At 43.2% G+C, this 27,149-nt stretch overlaps 1 protein-coding gene across 1 annotated transcript; it reads right to left on the bottom strand.

Moving 5' to 3' along the window:
• Positions 1-2,363: 2,363 nt before the first annotated feature.
• On the bottom strand, positions 2,364-26,926 carry CPLX4 (complexin 4). Its single transcript, XM_050767189.1, has 3 exons — positions 26,573-26,926; positions 20,965-21,052; positions 2,364-3,868 (listed from the first exon to the last, which is right to left on the bottom strand). Exons 1-3 carry the CDS (start codon positions 26,737-26,739, stop codon positions 3,641-3,643), a joined length of 483 nt encoding a protein of 160 aa, XP_050623146.1. The 5' UTR covers positions 26,740-26,926; the 3' UTR covers positions 2,364-3,640.
• Between the last annotated feature and the right edge of the window lie 223 nt (positions 26,927-27,149).

Raw genomic sequence — 27,149 nt, 5'->3', positions numbered from 1 at the left:
AGTACATTAAGGCTGCAGGTTTTCCATCTGAGTTTTAGTTGTCTTACTTGGCTTCAAGTGGGGTCTGCCCTCAGATGAAACTTCTAAGCAAAGGAAAACTCACCAGTGCTTTTTCCTTCTTCCCTGTTCAGGTTTCATTTCCCTCCAGTGTGGACCTACTTTTGGCTGCTTCTAGTGCTTTCAGGCAGTTGTTTCTTTGCATTTTGTTCATAGTTTATAGTTGTTATTTGCAGGAGGGTTGATCCAGTAGGAGCTTATTCTCCATTATCAGAAGCTGTAAGCTCTAGTTTTTTTCACTTTTAATTTCACTCCTCTCCCTGTGTCTGATGGTGCTGTTTGTAAGTAGGAATTTGGCTAAATTTCTAGTGCCAGGAGCAAAACCAAGGTACTTACATAACTCACAAACTAGATCAGTTGGTTTCTGGGTAACTGAGCTTACTATATCAACAGTCTTTCAAAAGTAGAACTCCTGCTTCATTGTACTGTAGGAGCCTATATCTAATTGGGAAAGACTAACTCTAAGCAAAATTGGGAAGTCCATTTAATTTGTCCTCTAGGAATTTATTCTTCAGCACCTCTCCCCAGAGTCACTATGGTTCCTTCTGCCTGGATAGAAATGCCCCCTGGATCTCTAGATTTTTCTCTCCATGGGCAACGCTCTATGTTCTTTATCCCCTCTCTTGCAGCATCTGACTCTCTCTTCCTTCCCGCCACTCCTGGAGCCTGGTGTCCCTTTGCTCAGTTGAAGCTAGTAAAGGGACTGAAACCTAGTTCTGTGGCAGTGACAATGGGCTAATGTGCTCTCTTTCACAAGATAAATATCCACAGTGACCACCCTGAAACCATAGAATGAATTACAGAAAGTACAGTAATCCAGCCCCTTCATTTTCACTGTTGAGAAAGTGGATTTCCAGATAGAATAAATGACTTGTCTAAGGTCATGTCCTAGTGGAATTGGGTCTAAAATCCTCATTCCTGACTATGAGTTGGCTCAGGAATGGCTTCAAGCATCAAGTCCAGTAGCAGGGTGTGAAAGGTGACAGCACTGCTGCCTTCTGCATGGCTGGCTTCACTCCTAGACATCAGCAGTCAGCGCTCAATTACCCAGTCTGTTCACAGTGTTCCTACTGTATGATGAGAATTGACGAAAAGAAGTGAGGATGTTTTCCTGAAAAAGAGAAAACTGAGAGGGGAATATATCAAAGCCTGAGTGGGAATGTAGGCACAATCTGTGTAGTTCCATTCAACGGAACCATGACCGATGGATTAAAGATGCAACCATTTTCAGCTTAAGACAAAGAAGGATTTTCTAACAACTAAAGCTGTCTAAAAATGGAATGGTGGTTGTTAAATTTCCTTGGAGCAGCAGATAGTGAATTCTGTACCACTGGAAGCTTTCAAATAAGGCTCAACTGGGACAACTTGGAAAGGGTCCCTTTATTGTATGGGAGATTAGAATAGATTCCCTCCTAGTCCTTAATAATTGTTGGATTCTAGGTTTTGATGCTGAGAGACTTTTTTGTGCTCATTGACATCATACAGCACAGACACCAATCCACCCTCTAGAGAGAAAAAGGCCTTCTGGATGCCCTAATACATGTCCTCCCTCTCCCAACCCATACACATGTGATTTGGTATTGATTGGGGTGGTGTGGCCGTGTGGTGAGGGGTGGTTTAGTGTGGGGTGGTGTGTTGTGGTGTAATGTGGTATGATAGGTTGTGGTCTGTTGTAATGTGATGTGGGGTACCATTGTGTGGGGTGAGGTGATATACTGGGCTGTGTTGTGGGGTTGTGTGATATGATATGAGAGAAATCATGGTCACAGTCTTCTAGCAGTTGTGCGACTTCATTGAGACAATGACCAAATTGCACTGGAGTAATGTTGGCAGTCAAGAGGAAGTGCCAATTTAGTGATTTCCTTAGCAGAACTGGCTGCATCTTTTACAGAAAGCACGTCTTCTTTGTCATCCTGAGGCTAGTCTGTGGAACAATTTGGCAGTTGTAGTATTTTATGTCATACAAAGTGTACAGACATCAGGCCACATGCAGCACCTCTCACCCATCCATACTACCCACTCCGTCAACTACAGGGCAGAGTAAGGCATTAAACTGAAACTAAATCATATCTATTATATTGTAGTTTTTTAGAAAGTGAGTATTTTAAAGTTTCTGCTATAAAACAAATCACAACTCACATGCCATTTCTGATAAAAGACGAGCAGTTTTAAAATGTGCTCATGGCATCTGGGTTTGTGGACTAGAAGCTAATCAGCCGCAATCATTGCACCAATGTTCTCCCAGGAACTTCCAAGACAGGCTGAACTTTGCCAAGGACCATAGGTTTTAGACCTTTATTCATTTGTTTTATTTGCATATTTTTATTACATAAAACTTCTTGTACAACACATTTGGGAACTCTGGGTTTAGAACAAGTTAGACCCTAAGTTTTTGGTCTCAGTTTCCTTTTCCTTTGATAGATCTTTATTCACCATATGAACAGATTCACTAAAAAAAATCAGTATTTTGTTTTGGTTTGGTGGGCTTTAGCTAAATAGCTTGAAGTGTTTCAGTGGTAACTGTCCTAAGTCTTTTGAATTGTTCCTTTTGAAAGAGAGCAGATATTAGGGAAAAAAAATCAGTGCCTACCCTGAAAGCCTGTGGCACCAAATGACAGTGTGATTTGCTGGAAGGTAGTCTGAAGGGGTGGGATAGGAAGGGACAGGAGAAGGAAAAAAAAAAAGAGACAGGGAGATTGGACAAGAAGGAGGGAAGGGGATGAGAGAGAAATAGGTTGGGAGGAGACAGAGAGAGACAGAGAGAGACTGATTTAACTTCTTAACGCTCTCTGTTAGTCTACCCACTTTGTTTCCATTGCTATCACCAAGTTCAGACAAGGAGAGTTAAGCTCAACTCAAAAAGAGCAGCCATCTCCCTGGTTTCCCTCTGCCTATAATTGTGCCTCCCTCGGTTCCATTCTTCCCATGGCCACTAGAGTGATGATCTCCAATGCAAAGGGCTGGTGAGGTCTATTCCCTGCCTCAATTTCTCATTGTTCACCACATCCCTGCTACCGCCACTTGGCTGAGAAGCATCCAAGGACCAAACTTGATGAGTATCACTGACAAATTCAAGGAGCCTGGAGGTGAGGGGTTGGGGTGGTGACCTTTAATTGCCCTGGAGTCTGTAGCCTCAGCTCCCTGTGGGCAACCCGGCTTCCAGTGGACACCTTGACTCTCCACATCTTTCTCTGAAGGGACCTGGTGTCCTGCGAATAGTTGGACAGGGTGAGAACTTGGCCTCCAAGGAAGAAAGTTGGAGAGGAAATGCCACTTGCTTTTGTTTCTTCTTGGCTCATCTCAAGGTCTTTAAGCAGATACGTGTTCTGCATCATCATTTACACCTGAAAATTTCCAGTTCATCTCATTTATAACTAAAAGGAAAATATGGTTCCTGCTGCAAGGTGCTAGCTAAATGCTCTGCCAGGAATATTTAGAACAACCAAATGATTGTCTATCAATGGATCATCGTGGTTTTCCTTAATGTGTTCACTACATTAAAACATGTACTGCTCGAAACGTCCCACAGGAGAGTGGTCTTTTCCAAGGATGACTGGTTCCCTCCCTCCACCCCTCCCACCCCTCACATCACGGAACACTTCTGCTCCGCTGTCTGCTTGATTTCAGTGAAGGTGGCCTGGGCTTTTTCTTTTATGGTATCCAAGTCCATGTTCTGGAGATTCTGTATCTGCCCAAGAATAGAATCTTTATCTTCTTCCTCTTCTTGATCTTCATTTACCATTTTCCGGAGATCTTCGGGTAAATCCACATCATCTCCAGCCATCTGGATTTGATTCTCATCCATTTCACTCTATGTGAAAAATAAATAGAGATAGATAAATAACTCTAAACCTACTAACTCAGTAACTAAATACATTTTAAAAAGCAGCAGGAGGAAGTCTGTAGAGAATAAAGGAAGTGAGTGGCACACTTGGCCTTGCAGTCAAGCCTGGTCCTGGTGGCAGTCGTGGAGGCTCCTGTAGGGACGTCCCTCCTTCATGGCACCTTGGGTCAATCAGAACCTTCCAGTATGGCGGTTCTCCAAGTGTGGTCCCTGGACAAGCAGCATTAGCATCATCTAGAGCCTGCTGGAACTACAGATTCTTGGGCCCCATCCCAGATCCACTGAAGCAGGCACTCTGGAGGTGGAGTCCAGCCATCTGGATTTTTTTTTTTTTTTTTTTTTTTTTTTTTGCTTGTTTTTTTTGAGAGGGAGTCTTGCTCTGTCACCCAGGCTGGAGTGCAGTGTCTCGATCTCAGCTCACCGCAACCTCTGCCTCCTTGGTTCAAGTGATTCTCCTGCCTCAGCCTCCTTAGCAGCTGGGTTTACAGGCATACACTATCAAAACTTGGCTAATTTTTTGTGTTTTCAGTAGAGATAGGGTTTCACTGTGTTGGCCAGACTGGCCTCGAACTCCTGACCTCAGGTGATCCAACCACCCCGGCCTCCCAACGTGCTGAAATTACAGGCGTGAACCACCACTCCCAACCCAATCTGGATTTTTAAGAAGCCCTTTCTCTCTGTGATGCTTATACACACAAAAGCTGGGGCATCACACCCCAACTCTGCCTAAGGGCAGCTTTCCAAGTCTTGCAGACTCTATCAGGCACATGCCAAGATCCACTCACCTGGTTGACCCCACTCTAAAGGATGAGGTTTCAGTTTATAGTGACTAGACAGTATGCATTAATTCACTCATCACACCTTAGTGGCAACTTTTGCTTAATCATTGCTCTTTTCCTCCCTTCCACTAGACAGGGAGCCCCTGACATGGGCCCTTGTCAGATTCAACTCCACCGTTAGCACCTGAACTGGAGTCTGGCCCACAGCACACATGTATTAAGTGAACCATCAAGTGCATGGCCCCCACTCAGCATCCTGGCAGTCTAGCCTTCGGTGTTGCTGATGCTATCACAAGTGCCTTGCACATTTCATTTTGTGATTCTAGGAGTGTCTGTTCCAGAATTTCTTAGTGCATGCTGCCTGGTCTTTGAGATTCTTTTATTTTTATTTTTATTATTTTTTTTTTTTTAGACAGGGTCTATCTCTTTCACCCAGGCTGAAGTGCAGTGGTGCAATCTTGGCTCATTGTAGCCTTGGCCTTCTAGGCTCAAGCGATCCTCCCACCTCAGCCTTCCACGTAGCTGGGACCACAGGTATGCACCACCATACTCAGTTGAGATTGTTTCACCACTTAGACTGTAAAGCCTCCTGTTCTGTAATGAGAGAGAAGTCTAAAGAAAACCATTCTCTGGGAAAGGTTAACATTAGCTTACATCCCCAGATGGCTGCTGTCAGATTTTTTGGAGATCAGGTTGTAACATGAGGTGACCTGGGTTTCAGGGAAACAGAAGATTAAAAAGAGTGTCAGAAAAGCTAATGAGAGGAAAGATCTATGTTAGAGCCACCTGAATATGTTGTGACCAGCCTTAAATTTGTTACCAAAGCTCATGAAAAATCATATTAAAAAATGATGATCTAAGTCGATCAGACTACATTGTTTTAAGAAAGATTTCTGCACCTGGTGACTTCTGAGGTGGAGTTAAAGACAGCACCTAAAGGGAGATCTGAATTCCCCCTGTCTGGGTGCTGCGTAGGAATGATTGGAAGGAAACATCAGTTGTCTCTAGGTCCAAACGGCACACGAGGGTAACCTGTAAACTTCCTTCTTCATCTGTAAAGTGGGTTGGAAGGACCAGATGGCTGAAATCTTTTCCAGTTCTAACTGTCTGTGGCTCTCTTACTTGGAGGGGCTGAAGCCCAGCAGCCTTTCCTCAGGGCTCTCTTCTTTGATTCGGTTCCCTGGGCAGAGTGACACAGGAACCTGGCTCAAGAAATAGCTTGAGAAGCAGATTTCTGATGCAGGGGGAACCAATGATTTTGGGAAGGACAGTCCTCACCGAGGCCCTCCTTGGAGACCGGGGAGGACAGTCCCACTCCGCGCCAGCCTCCGGAGATGTGAAGCCTCTCCCTGCTCTTGGCCAGGGCCTTGGGCCCTCCAAGTGCTTAACGGATTAATTAGTTCCTGGTCAAACTGTTGTGGGATTAATTAGTTAGTTAATCCCTAGGGGCTCCCAGCCAATTGTGCATTTCTATTTATTTTTTATTTGCCTTCCCTAGCAGCTGCTTTCCTTGCCGATCATCTTCTGGGCCTTTTTGCAGGAAGGAGAGGAAAAGCACAAGGTGGCCGACTCATTCTCAGGTCACGCAAATGTGGGACATCTGCCCTCTCTTATGCATCCTGACATCAAATGCAAGTGATTTGAAAAGACATTCCCAGGAATTCTGGCCCCTTCCCTCAGGTTGGTAGTAAGATCCCCAAGCATGTCGCCAGGTTTGAACCTGGACAGGGTAACTGTTGTGGGCCTGCAGGGACGGGCAGCTAGAGGGGCCAAAGGAAAGCCAGGCAGCCAGCCAGCCAGGGTTATAAAACACTGAACACACTCGCGAGGGCTCACGGGATGGTGCTCGCCTGCCTCCCATTCACAGGGAGACCTCAGCAAGGCCACTCTCTATGGCTCTGCTGTGCTTGAAGAAGCTTCGGGATGGTTTCCTCCTTCAAGGGCGACTCTGAGGTTTGTTTTATCCTTGTGCCTCTTGCTCAGGGAAGCAAGAGCAGTGCAATTCTACGTTGCCTCATGGAGAGGATCTTGATTGCCCTAAGTTTTATCAAAGTGGTTCTCAAAGTGGGTTCTCTAGGCCAACAGCATCAGCATCTTTTGGGACCTCACTAGAGATGCACATGCTGGGACCCTACTCAGACCCACTGATTCAGAAACTCAGGGCGCAGGCCTCACAATCTGTGATTTCACAAGTCCTCCTGGTGATTCGGGGGCTTGCTGAAGTTTGAGAACCACTGCTCCACATTTCTTGAAGACAAAGGCTGTAAGTTACTCATCTTTCTGTCTCATAGCCCAGCAAAGTTTCTGGCATGCAGACACAAAGAATTAAATCTTTACTGAATAGCCGGGCATGGTGGCTCAAGCCAGTAATCCCAGCTCTTTGGGAAGCTGAGGTGGGGGGATCACCTGAGGTCAGGAGTTCAAGACCAGCATGGCCAAATTAGGGAAACCCTGTCTCTAATAATAATGCAAAAAATTAGCAGGGCGTGGTGGCACACGCCTGTAATCCCAGCTACTCGGGAGGCTGAGGCAGGAGAATCGCTTGAACCTGGGAGGCAGAGGTTGCCGTGAGCCAAGATTGCGCCCCTGCCCTCCAGCCTGGGCCAAAGAGAGAGACTATGTCTTAATAAATAAATAAATATTTTCAAAAATTAAAATAAATGTTTACTGAATGATTCAATGAACCTATTGTCAGGGAAGATAACAGCCTTAACAATACTTAAATTTGTAGGTTCTCTTTGCTATAAAGAGCTCTGTTTTCATAGCTACCGGTTTATCTTTGTAATCCTGTTGGGGCATCGCAGACTAAATTGCCTGAGTGAGAACGTTAGTTCTACCACTTACAGGATGGGTGACCTGGGGCACTTTGTATAGCCTCTTTGAGCTCTATTTCCTTGTCTGTATGTGGAGAATTGCATTATTTGCATTAGAGCTGTCGAGGGTTGATTAGATGGTAAATGAGTTATTTAGAATCTGTTAAGCACTCACCCAGTAGTAGTTATTCATAAAAATAAGAGCCTTCAGAGGTGGACAGGGGAATTTACTGTGGGCAATCTTGCACATGGGGTTAGCCCTCTCAGGAGGCTGTGATGTCCTGGCACCTTATCTCTGACCTAGCAGTGACTCCTACCTTCACTCAAATCCTTGGTTTTTCTAACAAGCCAGGCTTAGTCATTTCCTCTTTAGCACTAGGCTTTCCATTCTAGGAGAAAGCTACCTAGCCAGCCCTAGCTCCCCTTACCTCTTGTCGGGCTCACCCCTAATTTTTGTGAATGGTAGAGCACAAGTGCTGATAGAACTTCCTGGCTCACAACCTGGCCCTCTTTTTTCTCCAGTTCCTGGCTCCAGCCCTCACTGGGAAGGGCCTTGGGACCTTGGGAGCATGACCCCTACCCCACTTCTCAGGCCTAGTCTGCCTGGCCACTCTCAGGAGAACAGATCTGCATTGGAGGCCTGGGAAGGCTCTGGAATGCACTTAGGCAGGCCGTTTGGGGTCCTGAGCAGCTTGAGCATGGTCTACAAGAGGGGTGTGGCTCTGCCTGGTCTAGGCCCTTTGGCCCACAGACTCTTCACCCCATGTGAAAGAGGGTGGCTAGAAGAGAGACCAGAGCCCTCTAAAACATGGGCCGCAGGGCAGTGGCCTCAGATGTCCAGGTCCAAAGACAGCATTGGATGTAGTCAATGGCTTTGGTCAGAGAGTCCTCCACTCACCGTTGATCTAGAAGGACAAGGCTACTGGCCCTCCCCCAGAGCATGACTGCTTCCAGAGATGATTCTAGTCTTGAAACTGATTACTCTGGGCTGAGGCCTGTGCTATGGAAATCTTATGACTAAAGGTAGGACAACTAGACAAGGCTGTTGAGTGGCTAGAGGAGAAAATCATGCCCTCTGGAACCAAATGTGGGCCTGTAGCCTTGTTAGCTCTGGATCCTAACTAATTGAGCTAGCCCTAGACCTAGAACTGGCTAAGTATTCAAGTGTCTCCTTTGTAAAAAGCTGCAGCCTATCCAGACCGTTCTCCTGCCAGAGGTGGCCTAGGAGAACGAAAGATTGTGTGATTTGGAGTTAGACATGGGTTCGAGTCCCAGATCTGTCATTCACCAATGCATGACCTTGGGCAAGTCAACTTATGTTTCTGATGTCCAATGGAAGGGCCACTTAGAGGACTGTTGAGCAGATTGAATGAGACATGCTGTGAAACAGCCTCGCAAGCATCTAAGCTCTGGATAAGTGGTAGTGGTGGTTATGAATATTTTAGAGGAAAGAGGGCAGCTCAGTGTCAAGATCCCTGCTGAAAGGATCCCTGGGATAAAGAAGGCATGGACAGTGAAAGAGACGGGGTGGGAGAGTATTGGCCCTTAAGAGAAAGATCCGGGACAGAGCAAGCAATTAAGAAGCATAAATGGGATTTATACAGTGGACACAGCAGCCTTGTTTCCTCTCTTCCTAATGAACCACCCTGCTGACAGGACCTTGTCTGCAGTTCAAACAATGAATGTCTTGTCCACACGTTCTGCTGCCCATTGACAAATCTTGGGTTGGGGAGACCAGGAATATTTGGACACAGTTCACACTTCAAGGAAAAGAAGTAATGGCTCATTACAATCCCCAAATACAAGTGCAGTTACAGCCAATGTGAATCAGCATCACTACGGGCCGGAAGCAGCTCCAGGGAGGGAAGGAAGGCTCAAGGATGAGAACCGTGGCGTGAATGAATGAATGAGTGAGCCAGAACATAATTAGGGGACTTATAGGCTATACTTTGTTCTCAGAGGCTCTGTTTCAGAGATCTTCTCATTTCTAGAAATCTTATCAATTTGGGATATTGTTTAATGCAGTTAAGAGCTAATTATTTTTATGCCAGCTGATGAGAAATCCGTTTTAATCTCTTGTTTTTAACCAGACTTATTATCTTTATGGCCACTGCTGAATACCCCATTATTTGAATAGCTCCATATCCTACCATTGTCATTTCCTGTGATTGATGCATGACCATTCACCAAAAGATAAACGTGACCCTGGATTTCAAGACTTACTACTTCCTAGACCTGGATAAACTGGCGTTCTCTTTTCACCAAACTTGAGATACCATGATAAATTATCTTAGATGGTTATGTCTTCAAAAAGCTGAGCATTCTCCTCTTGTCAGAGTCCAGTTAGCTAAGGGTGGTGTATAAGCAAATGCCAGTGTGATTGACACTAGGTAGATTTGATTTTGTTTTTAGTTTATTCACTTATCGTTGCCCACAGGATACCAAAAGCTAAAAGAATGGATTTCTTTCACATGGAGGAGTTCATGTAGCGTGAGATTGACATAATTGTGAGGATCATGGACTTGAGCAGTCAGGTACTTGTCTTCATAAACCACGCTCACTGTCCTGGTTATGAGTGGGGCTGCTGCCCTCAGAAGGTAGTGTGTGGCTGGTGTGAAGGCCTTGGGCTGGGGCGTGCTGGCTGCTCCTTCTGCTGTGCCCCGCTGCTGCTCTTCCCTCTTCAGCTACTTAAAGACCCCTCAGCACCCGCAGATTAGGACAGATGGTGTGGATTTGTCTTCTTGAGGAATAGGCATCGGTTTTCAATTTGATTGAAAGTGTGCATGCGTCAGGAGCTACAGGGAATGAGAATTTCTAGATACCAGCTGTGCACATCTCATACCTCTTTCCCTTATGAAGACATTCCACAGGGACTCAAGAAGCTCCTGGAGGCCGCATATCCAAGCCCCTCATTTACAGATGAGGCAAGTGAGGTCTCGAGAGGTAATGATTCTTCAAAAATGTCATTCTGCTTTTTAGGGCATAAGAACCTAACACAGCTGCCAGAAGGGTCTAGCAAGAAAACATGGCCTGTGGACTCGGATTGTCTCGTGGTAGAGTCTTGTTCTGCCATTTACTGGCTCTGTGACCTTGGAAAGTCACTTTCCCTCTCTGAGCCGGTGTTCTCATCTGTAAAGTCGAGGTGATATCTACCTACCTTACAGGGCGCTTGTGAAGATGACATGACAAAGCTGGTGTGGCCAAGCAACACGTCTTGAAATCCTGCTTCACTAGTGTCCAGTGACTCCTTCCCATCCCCGTGCTCCCTGTAGACATGCAGTCCATTGCTCTTTCAAGGGCATAAGTAGGAGGAGCAAACCGAACTGGGGCAGGGTGAGGAGAGGAAGGAAGAGATGGCGGCTGATGGGGCCTCTGATGGCCTCCCCGCCGCCTGGCCACCAGAAACAGCTGCTCAGAAAGCAGGAGGTTTCGGTGTCTCAGACCCTGCTGGGCAGCCCCAAGAGCTCCTAATCTGAAGGGGTCTGGCAAAGGAAGGTTCACACAATCATCTTTGTTTTTTTTTTTTTTAAGAGGCAGATTTTAAATTCAACTGTAATGGAGCTTTCAATGTGACACATTTAATGACAACTCTGTTGAGTTTCTCCTATATGCATCTTTATTCGAAATGAATGGTGCCCTTAATACGGCAGACAAACACCAGGTGTAACTAAATCATATAGCTCAGCAGGGGTCACAACATTATTTTTCAATGACTAACCTAGATTGACAATTCTGTTAATAGGATTAGGGTTCATTGTGGAACTGTTTTCTCTTATTAATTTAGCTTGACTTACATATACATTTTAAATTGGCCAGGGAGAGGGACACATTTGCTTTTAGAAAGAATCTTGTAGCTTTATTTAAAACATATTACTTCCTCTACTTGAAGAGATATGGTGTTTTACTTATAAAACAAGGAAACCTTTGTGTTTTATACAAAACTACAATGTTGAATCTGGACTTGTTCTTTTCATAAAATTGTAGTTTAATGTAACTCTAATGGCGGGTAAATTTTTCTGCTGTTTTTGATACTTTGTTCTTTGGGTGTTTCTATTTTATTTTATTTTATTTTATTTTATTTTATTAAGATGGAGTCTCGCTGTGTTGCCAGGCTGGAGTGCTATGGCGCGATTTCTGCTCACTGCAACCTCCAGCTTCCTGGTTCAAGAGATTCTCCTGCCTCAGCCTCCCTAGTAGCTGGGATTACAGGCACGCACCACCACGCCCAGATAATTTGTGTATTTTTAGTAGAGACATGGTTTCACCATATTGACCAGGATGGTCTTGATCTCCTGACCTCGTGATCCGCCCACCTCGGCTTCCCAAAGTGCTGGGATTATAGGCGTGAGCCACTGCACCCAGCTGGGCATTTTTCTTTCTTTTCTTTTTCCCCAATAACACCCATTTACTCAGCAATCACTGTGTGTGTGTGAGTGTGTGTGTGTGTGTGCCATTTTCTATATCCCAGTCACCTTGCTAGGCACTGAGCAGAGAGATTTAAAAGTCAGCACACAGTAGGTGCAGATATTTAGGGTCATAAGATGATGTAGGAGACATGGACTCAAGATATATGGGAACATGGAGGAGGATGACCAAATCCAGAATTAGGTAGGGGGAGGGAGATCATGGAAGGCCCTGGAAGAAGTGGCACTAACCAGAGTCTTACAGAAAGGCCACAGGGAGCACGGAACAGAGCAGGAGGAAGCGCTAGTCCAGGCAGGGAGTAGTAGCAAGAGGTGAAGTTGGAGAGACAGGAGCCATATCATGGCATACAGGACAAGGAGTTTGGATTTTATTCTAAAAGACATAGTGGCCTTAAAAAAACAACAACAACAACAACAAAAAAAAAAAAAAAAAAAAAAAAAACAGGGAAGAAAGAGGATCAGATTTGCATTTTAGAAACCTCAGTGTGGAGAGGGACAAGACTCCAAGTAGAAAAGCTATGGTGAATTGAGAACTATTCAGAAGTGAATTAAGATGACCTGGCGATTTACTGGACATGCAGCTGGAGCAAGGAGGGAAGAGGCAGTGGTGACATCTGGTAGCCAGCCTGGGAGATGGGCTTGTTGGGAGAGTCACCCATGGAAGTGGAGCCTATAGGAGGAGCAGGTTTAGAGGGAGTATGAGCAAGTAAGTTTTGGATATGAGCTGGTTCTATCTGTGAAGTGTCCAAGTAAACGTAGCTGCAGTTGGGAAATTTGGGGAGAAGATGTGGTCTGGAAGTACAGATTTGAGAATCATCAACATGTAGGTGGTAGCAGAAAGCAACGGCAAGGTGCAGCCCTCGTGGACAATGTTCAGGCTTGAGTGAGAAGAAGAGCCAGCCAAGGGGGCACCCTAGAATATCCCACAATTTGGAGGCAGACAGAGAAAGATAACTCATGAAGAAGAAGCAGTACAAGAACAAGAACAAGAACCAGAGGGTGATGTCTGCAAGCTGAGGAGAAAGTGGGCTTTAAGGAAGAAGCGACCATCAGTGCTAGAAGAAACAAGGAGGCCCCAAGAGAAATTAAGGGAACCACCCACTGTATTTAGACAGACGCTGAACATCTGGAAGAAGAAGGTTTCAGCAGAGCAGTGAGAACTAGTCATTTAAGGGAAGATACCTAAAAAGCCATGTTTACTCAGAAAGTACTGTTTGCTTGTTTTAGATGGGAGAGATTTGACCTCTTTTATTAAGGAGAGGCCAATGAAGAAGGAGAAACTGAAGATACAGGGTCCGGAATAATTAGTGGTGTGTGATCCAAATCTAACGTAAGCATCAAGGATGACTTTAGGCATTTTAAGTCCTCTGATGACCTATAATTTGACAACTAGAGGATATCGACATAATCTGGATATGTGTACATGGACATTATAATGACTGGTATAGATACATATACATATACATACTGCAGATAACTGCAATTTGTTTACTGCACTTATTTAATTACTTATCTGATTACCGAAATTAACAATGGTCATCAAAAGACATTGGCATAGCAAATAGTATTGTCACTAACAATTAATAAACTTGAGACCCAAGACCTTTTATTGTTTATCTAGAGGGCTATGGCTTGTGTTGTTCCTTTTCAAAGAGTCTACATTTGCTTTTCCCTGTCAGCAAGAGTGAAACTCTTTTTCAGAGGAAACACCAGCCAAATAATTTCTTTAGAAAATACAGTTCTAATTCCAAAATGTGACATAGTTATCCTCATTAGACCTGACAGCTCCTGGGAAGACATTTTCTCAGATCTGCTCCCTGTCGGGCCTTGGTCAGGGGAAGGGTCTAGAACTGAATCCTGCTGTTATGTAAGCGCTGTGGCGGTGACCCTGGGGAATTGTGAATGAGGTACCCAGGGGGTCATCCCTCATTAGCTGGAGGACGTGTTAAATTCGTCCAGTTCCCTGTGGGCTGTTAATACTATTACTATGAATGCTTACCCAATATGGGCTTTAGAAGATGGCACAGGCTAAGTATTCTGCAAACCTGGCAGGGAGGGGAAAGTTATTAGGAGCCCACTAGAGTCCCAGGGATCCCTGCTTTCTGTCCTGTGCCATTTTCTTTGTTAGACAGTGTGTTCAGTTCTAAAGTCTACCACCAGGAATCTGATGCCCAGTCTAAAGGGATATGAGGAGAAGGGGGGACGAAAAAGTAGTGGATGAAGAGTAAGGAGGCTTGAGTCTCCATTTGTCACAGCAAGCTTTGTGACCTTCGGCATGTCCCTAAATGTATACGATCCTTATGGTTATGTATAGAGTGCACACATATGGGATGTTCTTTTCCGGACGTAAAAAAGTAAGTCTATTGAAAAGAGAAACAGCACTCAGACACTGGTGTCAAGGAACCAAAGTATTGTGGTCATCCAGGAACCTGAACCTGTTCTAGGAAAAGAACTTAGAGGGTTGGAGGGGAGTGATGGTTGGCATGTTCTTCAGATGACCTCGGAAGCCAAGCCCCATGGAGGGGACTCATAAGGACCTGGGAATCTGTTGCTCTGTTTCCCACGGAATACAGCAGTTCCTTTGCTTCAGCCCTGAGTCAGCCCTCCCCTGGCCGCAGTAAGAGGCAGCACTGGCAGGCCTGCCTCTCCTCTCCTTTCCTCCAGTTCTTTGGACAGAGCACCATGCCTTGGGCTTCTCAATTACATCTCCTAGTGACCCAGATGGGCACTGTCTGGCCTTCCAGGGCCTCCTTGCTCCTTAATGAAGCATCTAGGAGACAAAACCCTACACCTCGCATCCCCACCATGTTTTTCTGATGGCTTTTTATTTTTTATTTTTATTTATTTATTTATTTATTTATTTATTTATTTATTTTTTGAGATGGAGTCTTGCTCTATCGCGGAGGCTGGAGTGCAGTGGCCCGATCTCAGCTCACTGCAGCCTCTGCCTCCCGGGTTCCAGCAATTCTCTTGCCTCAGCCTCCTGGGTAGCTGGAATTACAGTGGCCCGCCACCATGCCCAGCTAATTTTTTTTTGTATGTTTAGTAGAGACAGGATTTCACCATGTTGGCCAGGCTCGTTTTGAACTCTTGACCTCAGGTGATCCGCCCGCCTTGGTCTCTTAAAGAGCTGGGATTACAGGTGTGAGCCACCGTGCCCGGCCTCTCTCTGAGAATGGCTCTCTAAAGGTTCCGTTGCGGAGATTCCTCTGCATAATGAGGCAGACCTTAGGTACCTACAGTTCAAACAACCAGCAGCCAAGCGACTGGGTAAGTTGGCTGAATTCAGCATTAGAATAAAAAGCATGGCACTGGAGGCCTGGGGCATGATTCTGCCCCCATAAGCTTCATTTATTCAGTCATATCCTCTCAAGGCTGAAGATTCCAACTCCTTCAGCCCGCCCTCGATTGCTGTCGTTTCAGAATCTCTCTCCAGCACGGTCACTGCGGAGACAGCGGAAACTCGGCTGTTTGCGAGCTCCCTCTCCCGTTATGCCATGGGAGGATAGGAAACGCACGAGTAGGTCCTCAATAACAAAATAATATGACTTTTTTTTTCTTTTCTTTCTTTGTTGTTATTTTGTTTTTCCCCCATTCCATCCAATGACCTATCAAGACTTTTTTTTTTTTTAAGTCACCTCTGGAAATTGGCTTCTGCCCCGCCCTGGTCCTGCCACCACCCGCAGCCCGGGTTCCCCCTCCCGCGGGTGCCAGTGGCCGCGGCGCTAGGAACACCAGGGGGCGCCGGCGTCGAGGATTCGGGGCCCGCGCTGGCGGCCGCGGCGCCCTCCGCGCTCCAGCCGGGATCTGACTTGGAGGGGAGCGGCTGTTCTGCACAGCCTGGGCAGACGTTAGCCTGGGAAACGTGTCTGTCCCCCGGAGCCTCTTTTTCGCCACATGGGCCATCGAAGGGTCCCCGTACCCAGAGCCTCGTCGGTGGAGGGGACGCGGGCGGGAGGGTAACGTGTGACAAGTGACAGCGCGGGAGGCAGAGGAGGCTCCCAAGGGTGGGGCTGGTTTGCAAGCGCAAGGTGTTGCACTGGGGTAGGGGAAGTTAGCCACAGCTGGTGATAACTGGACTGAGTGGAATACGATCCAGCTGATTTTTAAAATTTTTTTAATTTTAGTTTTTAAACTGCTCTTTGCAGAGCAGGGCTAACTCATAGGCAGTGTGCCCAGAGTAGCTGATTTTTCTTATCGTGTAGTTTTATTAGGTGCTGTTTTTATGGCTAGCTATACGGGATTAGAATTTCTATGTGGTTTACAAAAAGCAGACAATTGTATTATTGGTATTTGTAGTATCTTCCATACCATAGGCACAGTTTTGAAACACTGTGTGTAGAATCCATTGTTACGAATGCAACCAAATATAAAAACGACCCTTTCAGGTACACCAATCAGACGTAGATGTGGTCTTTTCACATAGTCCCATATTTCTTGGAGGCTTTGTTCACTTCTTTTTACACTTTTTTCTCTAAACTTCTCTTCTCGCTTCATTTCATTCATTTGATCTTCAATCACTGATACCCTTGATCAGTGTTGATTGAATCGGCTACTGAAGCTTGTGCATGCGTCATGTAGTTCTCGTGCCATGATTTTCAGCTCCATCAGGTCATTTAAGAGGTCGTCTCTATGCTGTTTATTCTAGTTAGCCATTTGTCCAATCTTTTTTCAAGGTTTTTAGCTTCTTTGTGATGGGTTCGAACATCCTCCTTTAGCTTGGATTAAAGACTTAAATGTCAGACCTAAAACCATAAAAACCCTAGAAGAAAACCTAGGCAATACCATTCAGGACATAGGCATGGACAAGGACTTCATGTCTAAAACACCAAAAGCAATGGCAACAAAAGCCAAAATTGACAAATGGGATCTAATTAAACTAAAGAGCTTCTGCACAGCAAAAGAAACTACCATCAGAGTGAACAGGTAACCTACAGAATGGGAGAACATTTTTGCAATCTACTCATCTGACAAAGGGCTAATATCCAGAATCTACAAAGAACTTAAACAAATTTACAGGAAAAAAGCAAATGACCCCATCACAAAGTGGGCAAAGGATATGAACAGACATTTCTCAAAAGAAGCCTTTTATGCAGCCAACAGACACATGAAAAAATGCTCGTCATCTCTGGCCATCAGAGAAATGCAAATCAAAACCACAATGAGATGCCATCTCACACCAGTTAGAATGGCAATCATTAAAAAGTCAGGAAACAACAGGTGCTGGAGAGGATGTGGAGAAATAGGAACACTTTTACACTGTTGGTGGGACTGTAAATTAGTTCAACCATTGTGGAAGACAGTGTGGGTATTCCTCAAGGATCTAGAACTAGAAATACCATTTGACCCAGGCATCCCATTATTAGGTATATACCCAAAGGATTATAAATCATATTGCTATAAAGACACATGACACATATGTTTATTGCGGCACTATTCACAATAGGAAAGACTTGGAACCAACCCAGATGTCCATCAATGATAGACTGAATTAAGAAAATATGGCACACATACACCATGGAATACTATGCAGCCATAAAAAAGGATGAGTTCATGTCCTTTGTAGGAACATGGATGCAGCTGGAAACCATCATTCTGAGCAAACTAGCACATGGACAGAAAACCAAACACCGCATGTTCTCACTCATAGGTGGGAATTGAACAATGAGAACACTTGGGCACAGGGTGGGGAACACCACACACCGGGGCCTGTCGTGGGGTGGGGGAGTGGGGGAGGGATAGCATTAGGAGATATACCTAAGGTAAATGACAAGTTAATGGGTGCAGCACACCAACATGGCACGTGTATACATATGTAATACACGTTGTGCACATGTACCCTAGAACTTAAACAAAAAATGCCCTTGGAGAAGGGGGTCCCCGCCTGGACGTAAACTGCAGTGAATGATGGTGTGTACAATGTTTTCAAGTGAGATCCTCATCTGTTTGTTTGGATTGTATTTGGAATTTAGACAGCTGCTTGCAGATCTAGGGTCAAACTGTTAGACAACACAGGAGAAAGAATATATTCCCATTTTTTTTTAAGCCACATGGAATTCAAAACTGCCCTAAAATTTTGGGTAAAATATTTACCCAAAGTAAAAAGAGGCCAGGCGTGGTAGCTCACGCCTGTAATCCCAGCACTTTCAGAGGCTGAGGCAGGCGGATCACAAGGTCAGGAGATCGAGACCATCTGGCTAACACAGTGAAACCCCATCTCTACTAAAAATACAAAAAATTAGCTGGGCATGGTGGCGGGCGCCTGTAGTCCCAGCTACTCAGGAGGCTGAGGCAGGAGAATGGCGTGAACCTGGGAGGCAGAGCTTGCAGTGAGCTGAGATTGTGCCACTGCACTCCAGCCTGGGCAACAGGCAACAGACCCCGTCTCAAAAAAAAAAAAAAAAAAAAAAAAGAAAAGAAGTAGAAAGAACAAATGCCTTGAGACGGGGAGCTTTGTCAAAGTCCTTTTGTGAACAAACTGCTCTTTTTCATGGTTGTGGGGCCTGAGTTCCAATCCTGAGTCTGTCACAGAAGATGTGGCTTATTGCAAAGCTACTTAACCCCCCTGGGCTGCAGTTTCCCCAGGTATAAAATGACGCAGTGGTATGAGATTATTAGATGAGCTTTATGGTCTCTTTCATGGTCTATGAGGAAATCAGATGGGGTCTCAAATGCATTATGCATTTGAAACAGCTATAGAAAAGGGGATATATGAACATCAGTAAGCCAGGCAGTGAAAGACACTGGTAAGCTCTACTGTTCATTCATCAACGTCCTTCATGTCGGTCCCTCCCGCTAGCTGGCTTTAGGGAGCAGTAGCCTATGCAGGTATAGCCGCAATCATTCTCCGGGGAGGACCTGGATTTGTGCATTTCATGGCTATCATTTTTTCCTTTTTCCATAGTTTCTGTTGGAAAGGCTTTTGTTTCAAAGGATACCCAGGCACAGAGATTTGAGAATTATTTTTCTCAAAAGAGCACTTAAACCTTACTGCTAAGTCTAAGGGTGTTCACTCCTGAGGATCTGGAAGTCAGCAAGACTGCTGATTCACCATTAGTGGAGAAAAAGATAAAAGGCTTGGGGCCTTGAGGCTCAGGAAACTCCATTGTTGCATTGATTACACACCTAAGGACTGGCGGTCCTCAAGACCCCTGGTTGTTATTATCAGGAAATAAGACTTTTGTGCCCAGAGATCATAATGTCAACAATAAGAGCTCTATTGTCAGGTGCTGTACTAGGTTCTTTATATTACATTATCTCAGACAAAGATCCTATGAAGTTAGGTACTTCAGCCCTCATTTTATAGATGAGGATACTGAGGCTCAGATTTTTTTTTTCTATTCCTGCTGCGTAAGAGACTCAGATATTTTTTAAAACCATGTGATACTGTGTCACAGAGCCACAACTGAACCCCAGTTCTCCCTAGATCCCTACAGAAGAATAACAGTTGTCAAAAATAAATCTTTAAAAAGCTCTACCATTCTGGACGATGCACACCCAGCCAATCGTGTGTGTGTGTGTGTGTGTGTGTGTGTGTGTGTGTGTATGTGACATTTCTGCTTCATCCCAACAAGATTGATGGTGCCTTAATCAGATGGCACAAGAGCAGAGGCCAGAGCTTCAGTGAAGCAGCATGAATCTGAGTCAAGTTTCCTGCCTAGGGGGAGGCCACATTGCTAAAGAGAGCCAGTGACATCCAGGGAGTTTCAGGAAAGTCACCAGACAATGAAAGTGGAAAGGACAGTGTTTAGAAGTGCTTCACTCTTCCAAAATGCAAGCACAGTGGGGAAAAGTTATTAAACCTGAATGGAGGGTGGGATAGGAAAAGCAAGGCATTCTTTTACAAGTTCATTGGTTGTGGATGAAATAAGCTTACATTTTGTTGTGGGTTTTCCTTCTCTTATTAAGAACAGAACCCGGGTTCCTTGGGAACCTTAGGGATCAACCTCTACCATGTTTAAGTCTTTGGTGATTTCATCAGTGACCTTGAATAGACAGTGGACTCTCCCTTGTTTCATGCTTATAGTTTCTAAAACCAGTTTTTTTTGGGGGGATCTGCTGGGGATCAATGGAAGGAGTTGGTTTAGCAGCACTTTCTAAACCACCCGGATTTGGAGGTGGCTCTCATACTTGGGATCATGCCCTTTGGAGGATCTTTTTCTTTGGCTTCTCCAGACAGAAGATGTTCTTTAAGGGATGGTGCATCTTTGGAATATGAAGTTGAATGACCAACCCAGAAGTTGAAGGTGGAGTCATTTAGTCAGGTGGACAGGTAGTAAAGCTGGAGTCAGGTGGTATGAGTCAGAGTAGCAAGTGACAGGCCCTCTGTCATTACTGGATGCAAGCCCTGGAATAGTACATCTAAGACATGTTCTACAACATGTCAAGGCATTCCCTTCCCACCAGGAGACCAACGACTCACTCGGCCACAACCTACAGCAGTCATCCTCAGCCAGTGCTGAGATGCATAAGATGGTGCTGGGTGATGACTGTCTCTACTACATTATTCCCCAAACCAGCAATCGATGGTTCATTTTAAATAGAGGTGGAATATCATAGAAATCAGGACCATGGGCTCTGCCTTTCCTGGCTGTCTGGCCCATGGCAGGAGGGTACCTACTTTCTTCATGCCTGTGTTTCCTCTATGGTAAGGCAGAGATGAACAGAACCTAAATGAATTCATACACACAAAGCACAGTGCCTGGTACCTAGAAAGAGCTCAACCAATGTCAGCTATGATTATTGTCCCCATTGTGTATTTACATAGAGAAGTTCGAGAATCTTTAGATAAATTTATGGTAAAATGTCATTTATAGGTATTAACTCCTTTTTTTTTTTTAGCAACAGTGGAAGTTCATAGAAGTTAGGTTAAAAAATGGAATCAAGATTTTATGAACTCCTCGTTCAGTTCCCTTTTCACTATATCAAACATCTCAGTTACAATTAGGATATATTCAGCATGCTCCCTTGTGGATAATCAAGTATGACTTCCCATTTTTTGGCAATTAAGAAATGATTAGCTGTTTCCTGTGTTCAGAGTGTCTTACCTTTGGGAGCCTGTATTTTTCTCTGAGATGAACTCTGAGGCATGCCCTCTCAGCCTTTTTCTGTGTAAATGCAGCATCTCTTTCCATCCTAAAAGTTAAAGAATAAAGGATCAGAAGGATACAGAGAGCTGAAGACATTCCCACCCGTGCATAGAGGAGCCAGATATTGGGTTACACCCTCTGAGATGCCACTGCTGGCAGACACTTGGGAAATACGGGATTTTTTTCCTAGGTCCCCAAACGTCTGCCTGTCTGTCACTCTACTGTCATAACTTTCAGTATATACCCCTAAGTCCCAAAGACAATTTGGTCCTAGGCATCTCTTTATGATGCGAACCAGGAGAGGGGCCAGGGTGATTATTCCCAACATAGAGTTTTCCATGGACTGTTCAGCCAAGGACCATGAGCCTCAGAATCACCTGGTGCACTTATGACGAATGCAGCTTCCTGGGCCTGATCCTAGCCCTGCTGCATCAGAATCTCGGGGTGCAGGGGAGGGGAAGCTACATTTTTAGCAAGCTTCCCGAGCGATTCTTATGCAAACTAAAATAGGGTCACAGTGTCCAGAACCAGGCAGTTCTTTGAAGACCATTGGTGTTGGGGGATATAATATAAACCTGTCTCCCTTCATTGTTACTCTCTCCAGACCCCAATTTAGGCATGGCATTTTCTTCCTGGTTTGGAAGGAGGTAGCCCCAAACAAGGTAGGGTATGTTTCCAGAATGCCAGACTGGGATCCTGCTGTGTGAATGATCTAATTGGACTCACGGTTATGCTGGTTTGAAATGGACATTCCTGCTAATGATGATCCAGACAAAAGCAGACACCTTTGGGGATGCCTGCAAGCTCACAAGCACCACCACCCTTCCCTGCTGCCCACAGAAGTGCTTTATTGGTAGCTGAATTTATATACACGGCCCTGCCCTCTGGCTATATGGGGTTAGACCAAGCTCAGTAAATGAAATCTCTTCTTTGAAAATATAGGATTGGTGCTAAGAATGACAGACACTTGCAATGTGGCTGGCAAAATAACAGATGAACTTGGTAGCCATTGGCTGTCATTTTCCACCAACCTTGTAGTCTGGCTGCTGAGGAAGAACAAAGCAGTCGCGCCCAGATAGAAGCTCGTGGCCTCTCAACAGCCTCCTGCTTCCTGGTTTAGGCCCATGTGAGGCCTGACGGGAATTCTACCCGTGGATCTGGTGAACTGTCTTTGAGGAAAGCAGTATCTGCTTAAAACAAATCCCCTGTTTTTATTTTCAGGTGAAAACTGGTTTCTATGTCTTGACTCTGAGTTTGGAAATAATCTTCACCATTACGCAAACAGCTAAGTGTTAAGGAAGGAGCTGCAGCAAACGATCAGGTTAAACTACTGATCACAGGCCCTGGGCTCAGGTGCTCTCTGAACTCATTTCCAGCCCCAGAATGTCAGGTCTGGAGCGGGCATGAGAAAGCATCGAGTTCAACCTTCTAGTTTTGGAGAGGGACACCGAATAAAGTAACCTGTCCAGGAGATTAGCGACCTGTGGCGTGGACAAGCAGCAGACCTTTTCTCCCCACATTTTACTGTAAAAACTTCCAAACATACAGAAAAGTTGAAAGAATTTTAATATCAAATCCATATAGATTCTAAAATTTGCATCTCACGGTACGTTTTTATCACATCTATTCCTCTCTTTATCCACGTTTTACTTTTTTGATACATCTCAAAGTTGCAGAAATCAGTAACATTTCCCCCAAACTCTTCAATATGCATGTCATTAACTAGCGTGAAATGTTTGTTTATAGCTTCTCTTTTCTTCTTGGGAAGCAAAAGTTGTATGCAATGTAATGCACAAACCTCTTAAGCACACCATTCAAAGAGTCCCCAAAATGCACACACCTGTGTAACCCAAAACCCTCTCAAGATAGAAAACATTACTCTCACCTGGGAAAATTTCCCCAACCCCATTCCTGATCAAGGCCTACCCCCTAGCCCTAGAGGCAATCACCACACCTTTTCTACCATAGATTGGTTTTGCCTGTTCTAGAACTTCATAAAATGGAACCATACAGTTCATGTTTGTGTAAGGCCTCTTTCACTCAGCGTAAAATACTTTTGAGATTTCATTTTGTTGTTTTATGTATTAGTAGCTGGTTCCTTTTTATTGCTGAGTGGTAAGTATTCTATTGTTTGCACAAATACAATCACCGTTTGTCTAATCATTTTTCTGTTAATGAACACTGGAATCATTTCCCATTTGGGGCTACAGTGAGTAAAGCTGATTTGAATATTGTTGTTCTAGTTTTTATTGTGGACATCTATTTTAATTTCTACTAGGTAAATAACTAGGCATGGAATTTGCTGAGTTCTAGGGTGACTTACTGGGATACATTTAGTTTTATAAGAGACAGCAAGACCTTTCTCCAAAGTGGTCATACTAGTTTATGTCTCAACGATTGAAACAAGAGTTCTAGTGGTTTCACATTTTGGCAACATCTAATATTTTTTGTCTTTTTGATTTTAGTCATACTGGTATTTATGGAGTGCTACTTTACTGTGATTTACATTTTTTCCATTTCCAAGACAACTAATGATATCAGGCAGCTTTTCATGTACTTTCACGTAAGATTTTCATGTACTTAATTGGCCATATATCTATCTTTCTGAAGTAGTTGTTCCAACTTTTCCCTTTTTTTTTTGCTTTTATTATTGAGTTTTAGGAGTTCGTCATATTTCCTAGATCCCAGTCCTCTGTCAGATATATTTTCCAAATATATCCTCTCAGTCTGGCTTACCCATTTATTTTCTTAATGGCATCTTTTAACGTATAAAAGTTTTCAACTTAGAGTTGAATTTATCATTTAATAATTTTATGGTCATTGATAAGGTCATTCCCAATCTGGGTCATGATAAAGAAACCTTCATCCACTTTCAAGTTGCAAAGATATTCTCCTACTTTTTTTCTTGAAAAGCTTTATAATTTTGGCTTTTATGTTTATGTGTATGCCACATAACAAATTAATTTTTGTGTAGTGTCAAGTAGGGTTCGAAGTTCAATGTTTTCCGGTTGTTTAGCACCATTTGTTGAAAAGACTTTCCGTTCCTGGTCTGATTATTTTGGCGCCTTTGTTGAAAATCAGATAACTATAAACCGCATTGATCCATTTGTTGATACTAATGCCACACAGAGTTAGATTCCAGTCCTCTAGAGCCAGTCTACAAATCACACAGAAAAACTGGTTGCTCCGTTTATAGTCACATGCAGCTAGCTAGTCTCCCCGTAAAGTGTAAATTCCTGCAGAAGAAAACCCGTCTGTTCCATTTCGGTACATTCCTCACAATGCTATGCTCATACTAGACGTCCAAACAATTACTGAATAAAACAAAGGTCAGAGTCAAGTTACAAATGGTATTGTAGAAACTGCTGAAGCATAAGTAAGGCAAAGAAACATTTTAATATAATTGAGAAAATGTAGGGATAAACAGACTATTGTTTTATTTCCTTTCCAGATAGTCTATTTATGTTTAGACCTCTTTCAGTACTAATGTTACCAGTGGTGTGTGCGCACACACACACACACACACACACACGCACATTGAACACAGAAGGAAAAGAAAAATGAATGTGCATTATTAGAGTGCATTGCTAAATAGTTTTTTATTTATAATTCATATAGTCAATCTCCCCACTTCCTAAAATGATGAGGATGGGTTTAGGTAGGAGGCTTTTATTTGCTAACATTCATTTTAATTATTATATATACTCTACTGTTTGTAGCTATCTCTGTGTTTATCTTGTGGTGAATTATTTTTAATGCCTACTACATATTGCATTCTAGGTGGTGAAACTCTTGAAAATTCAAACAATGGACTGAAAGTCATCCCTCTGTATCATAGGGAAGCCGAATGCCCCATTGTCCTGACACTATTTCTTAAACTGAGTGACTACACAAATATATAATATTCTCACACACACGTACGCAAAAAGCTGAGTAGCTGACAACTCAATCTACTGATTGACTGTATGATTTGGCCATTTTGAGCTTTGATCTGTCCAGATATAAAATTAAGGAAAACTAGGACATTAGGTAATCAAATAGATGCCTTATCTGCAGTCAGATCTGCTGCTTGAACATATTAAATGATATTTTGTATGCTTACAACTGTAGTCTACATTGTTGTTTTCATTAGCCTTCTTGATCTGAGAATGTTTGATGCTGATGTTTGTCTTCTATTCTCCATTACACAGTACTTATTTTGCTTTTACAGCTTTTTGTTGTTTTGCATACCATAGGTAAAATCAGCCAATATTCAAGGAATGCTGCTTCTTGTGCCCAAGTCTTAGCACCAACATCATTTTTACTAGTTGCATTGACATTTTTTAAAAAAACCAACTTTAACTTACTGCAGAACCAAGCATAATGTATTCTAGGTAGTTTATAAGCCATGATTTCTTTCAAAAGAATACAATAGACAAGGTTTCCGCTAAATGTAGTCTTTGTACTTTCTTTGTTTCCTCCAGGTCATTAACCTTTTCACCTATAATCATCTTAGCGATAGGATTTAGGCAACTATTATGTAATTGATCATTAGCAAAAGAGCCCAGGTGGCAAAAAAGAAATACTTTTCTTTTGAAACATATGATAAACATTTAACCTATAGATTGATGTTTCATTTCTTAACTGATTATTAAAAGAACTTTAATTCTACCTTAAACATTAAAAAATTACACAAAGATTACATTTATTTCAGAATCAGTCTTCAAGTGGCGAAAAGTTGTTGGTGATATTCACATTCTATAATACTCAACTAAAATGTTGCTTATATTTTATATTTGTTATATTTTATATAGCCAAGAGAATGCCTTTATTTTTTGGAGGAAGGTGGCTGAAGTATTTAGGGGTGAAGTATATGGCATCTGTAATTTACTTTAAAAACTATTATCTACCACCTATCTATTTAATCTATAAACAAATATAGCAAACTGTAAGCTGTTGATTTTATGTCATAGGTATATATGGGTATTCATCCTACTATTCTACTTTTCTGTATGTTTAGAATTTCCATATTAAACAGTCCACAAATCTATTCATAGTCTTTGATAAGCCAAGTCTTATGACATAATTGTCATGTTATGCTTTCTGGGCTTTTTTTTTTCTCTCACATGCAAGATCAAGGAAGCTACACTATGTTCTTTTAGGCCCTTTTCTAGGTATAAGGTCTGAATTCTTACAATTTGAAGACTTTCTACTTGCTAGGAGGGTGAAGTTTAGAAAGAATGTAAAGATAGTTAAACCCACCATTTTTTGTCTAAATGATTAAATTGAGGTCAATCAAAACATGCCTAGACCAGAAAGTGTTAAGCTGCTTTAAGAACAACATATAGATTAATTTATTATTGTTCATTTCCATTCATATATGTAGAATATAGAACACAGAACATAGTAGCTGCTGATGTTAGGGAACTGTTTACTTTAGAAGAACAACCTTTCCTTGGTTTAGAGGTAAATGGCAAAAGGAAAGGCATCTTAAAAAGCAAAGAGAAATAAACTGGAGAACTGAAGAAGGTATGGCCAGAATGAATTTCCTTTGCTTTTTAAGGGAAATGAAGTAGCATGTACTCACTTCTCCTCAATCATTTGCTTTTGATACTCCTCATACTCCTCTCTAGTCATCCCTTGAGCTGCTGCAGGATCAGATGCACCTCCTTCTTCTTTATTTTCTTCAGACCCACCACCAAATCCTAAATTCTTTACCTGGTTACTTATCATACTTTTCATAAGGAAAGCCATTTTCTCTGCTCCAGAAAAATAAAACCAAAATTAGACAAAAGCTGAAGAAACAAAATCCAAACAAACCCAAGAGAAAACCTCCAAATATTCTCAATGACAGCAATACATTTAAGAGCAAAGGACTTTGCACAGCCTCATCTATTCAAGGGCATACTGATAGAGAAGAGTGGTTTGTCGGCCGTAAGCTGGATTAAAGTGGTGAACTCCTTAGTATATAGAGGCAGATGGTTCAGATTACTAAAGCATACAATCAGAGGCAACTGCCTACCTTCTGAATTAATACACTCTGCTAATTTCACAGGAAAAAGAAACCCCCACATCATTTACCCCTCTCCCTACCCGTTTCTAAATTTTTAATTATAAGCACAGCAGGGCTTCATCAAGAGTCCTGTTTCAATTAAATTAATCAG

The sequence above is a fragment of the Macaca thibetana genome, chromosome 18, assembly GCF_024542745.1.
Source record: "Macaca thibetana thibetana isolate TM-01 chromosome 18, ASM2454274v1, whole genome shotgun sequence".
Taxonomy (NCBI): Eukaryota; Metazoa; Chordata; class Mammalia; order Primates; family Cercopithecidae; genus Macaca; species Macaca thibetana.
Note: the sequence above shows the minus strand (reverse complement) of the source record. Positions and strands in the feature narration are given on the sequence as shown.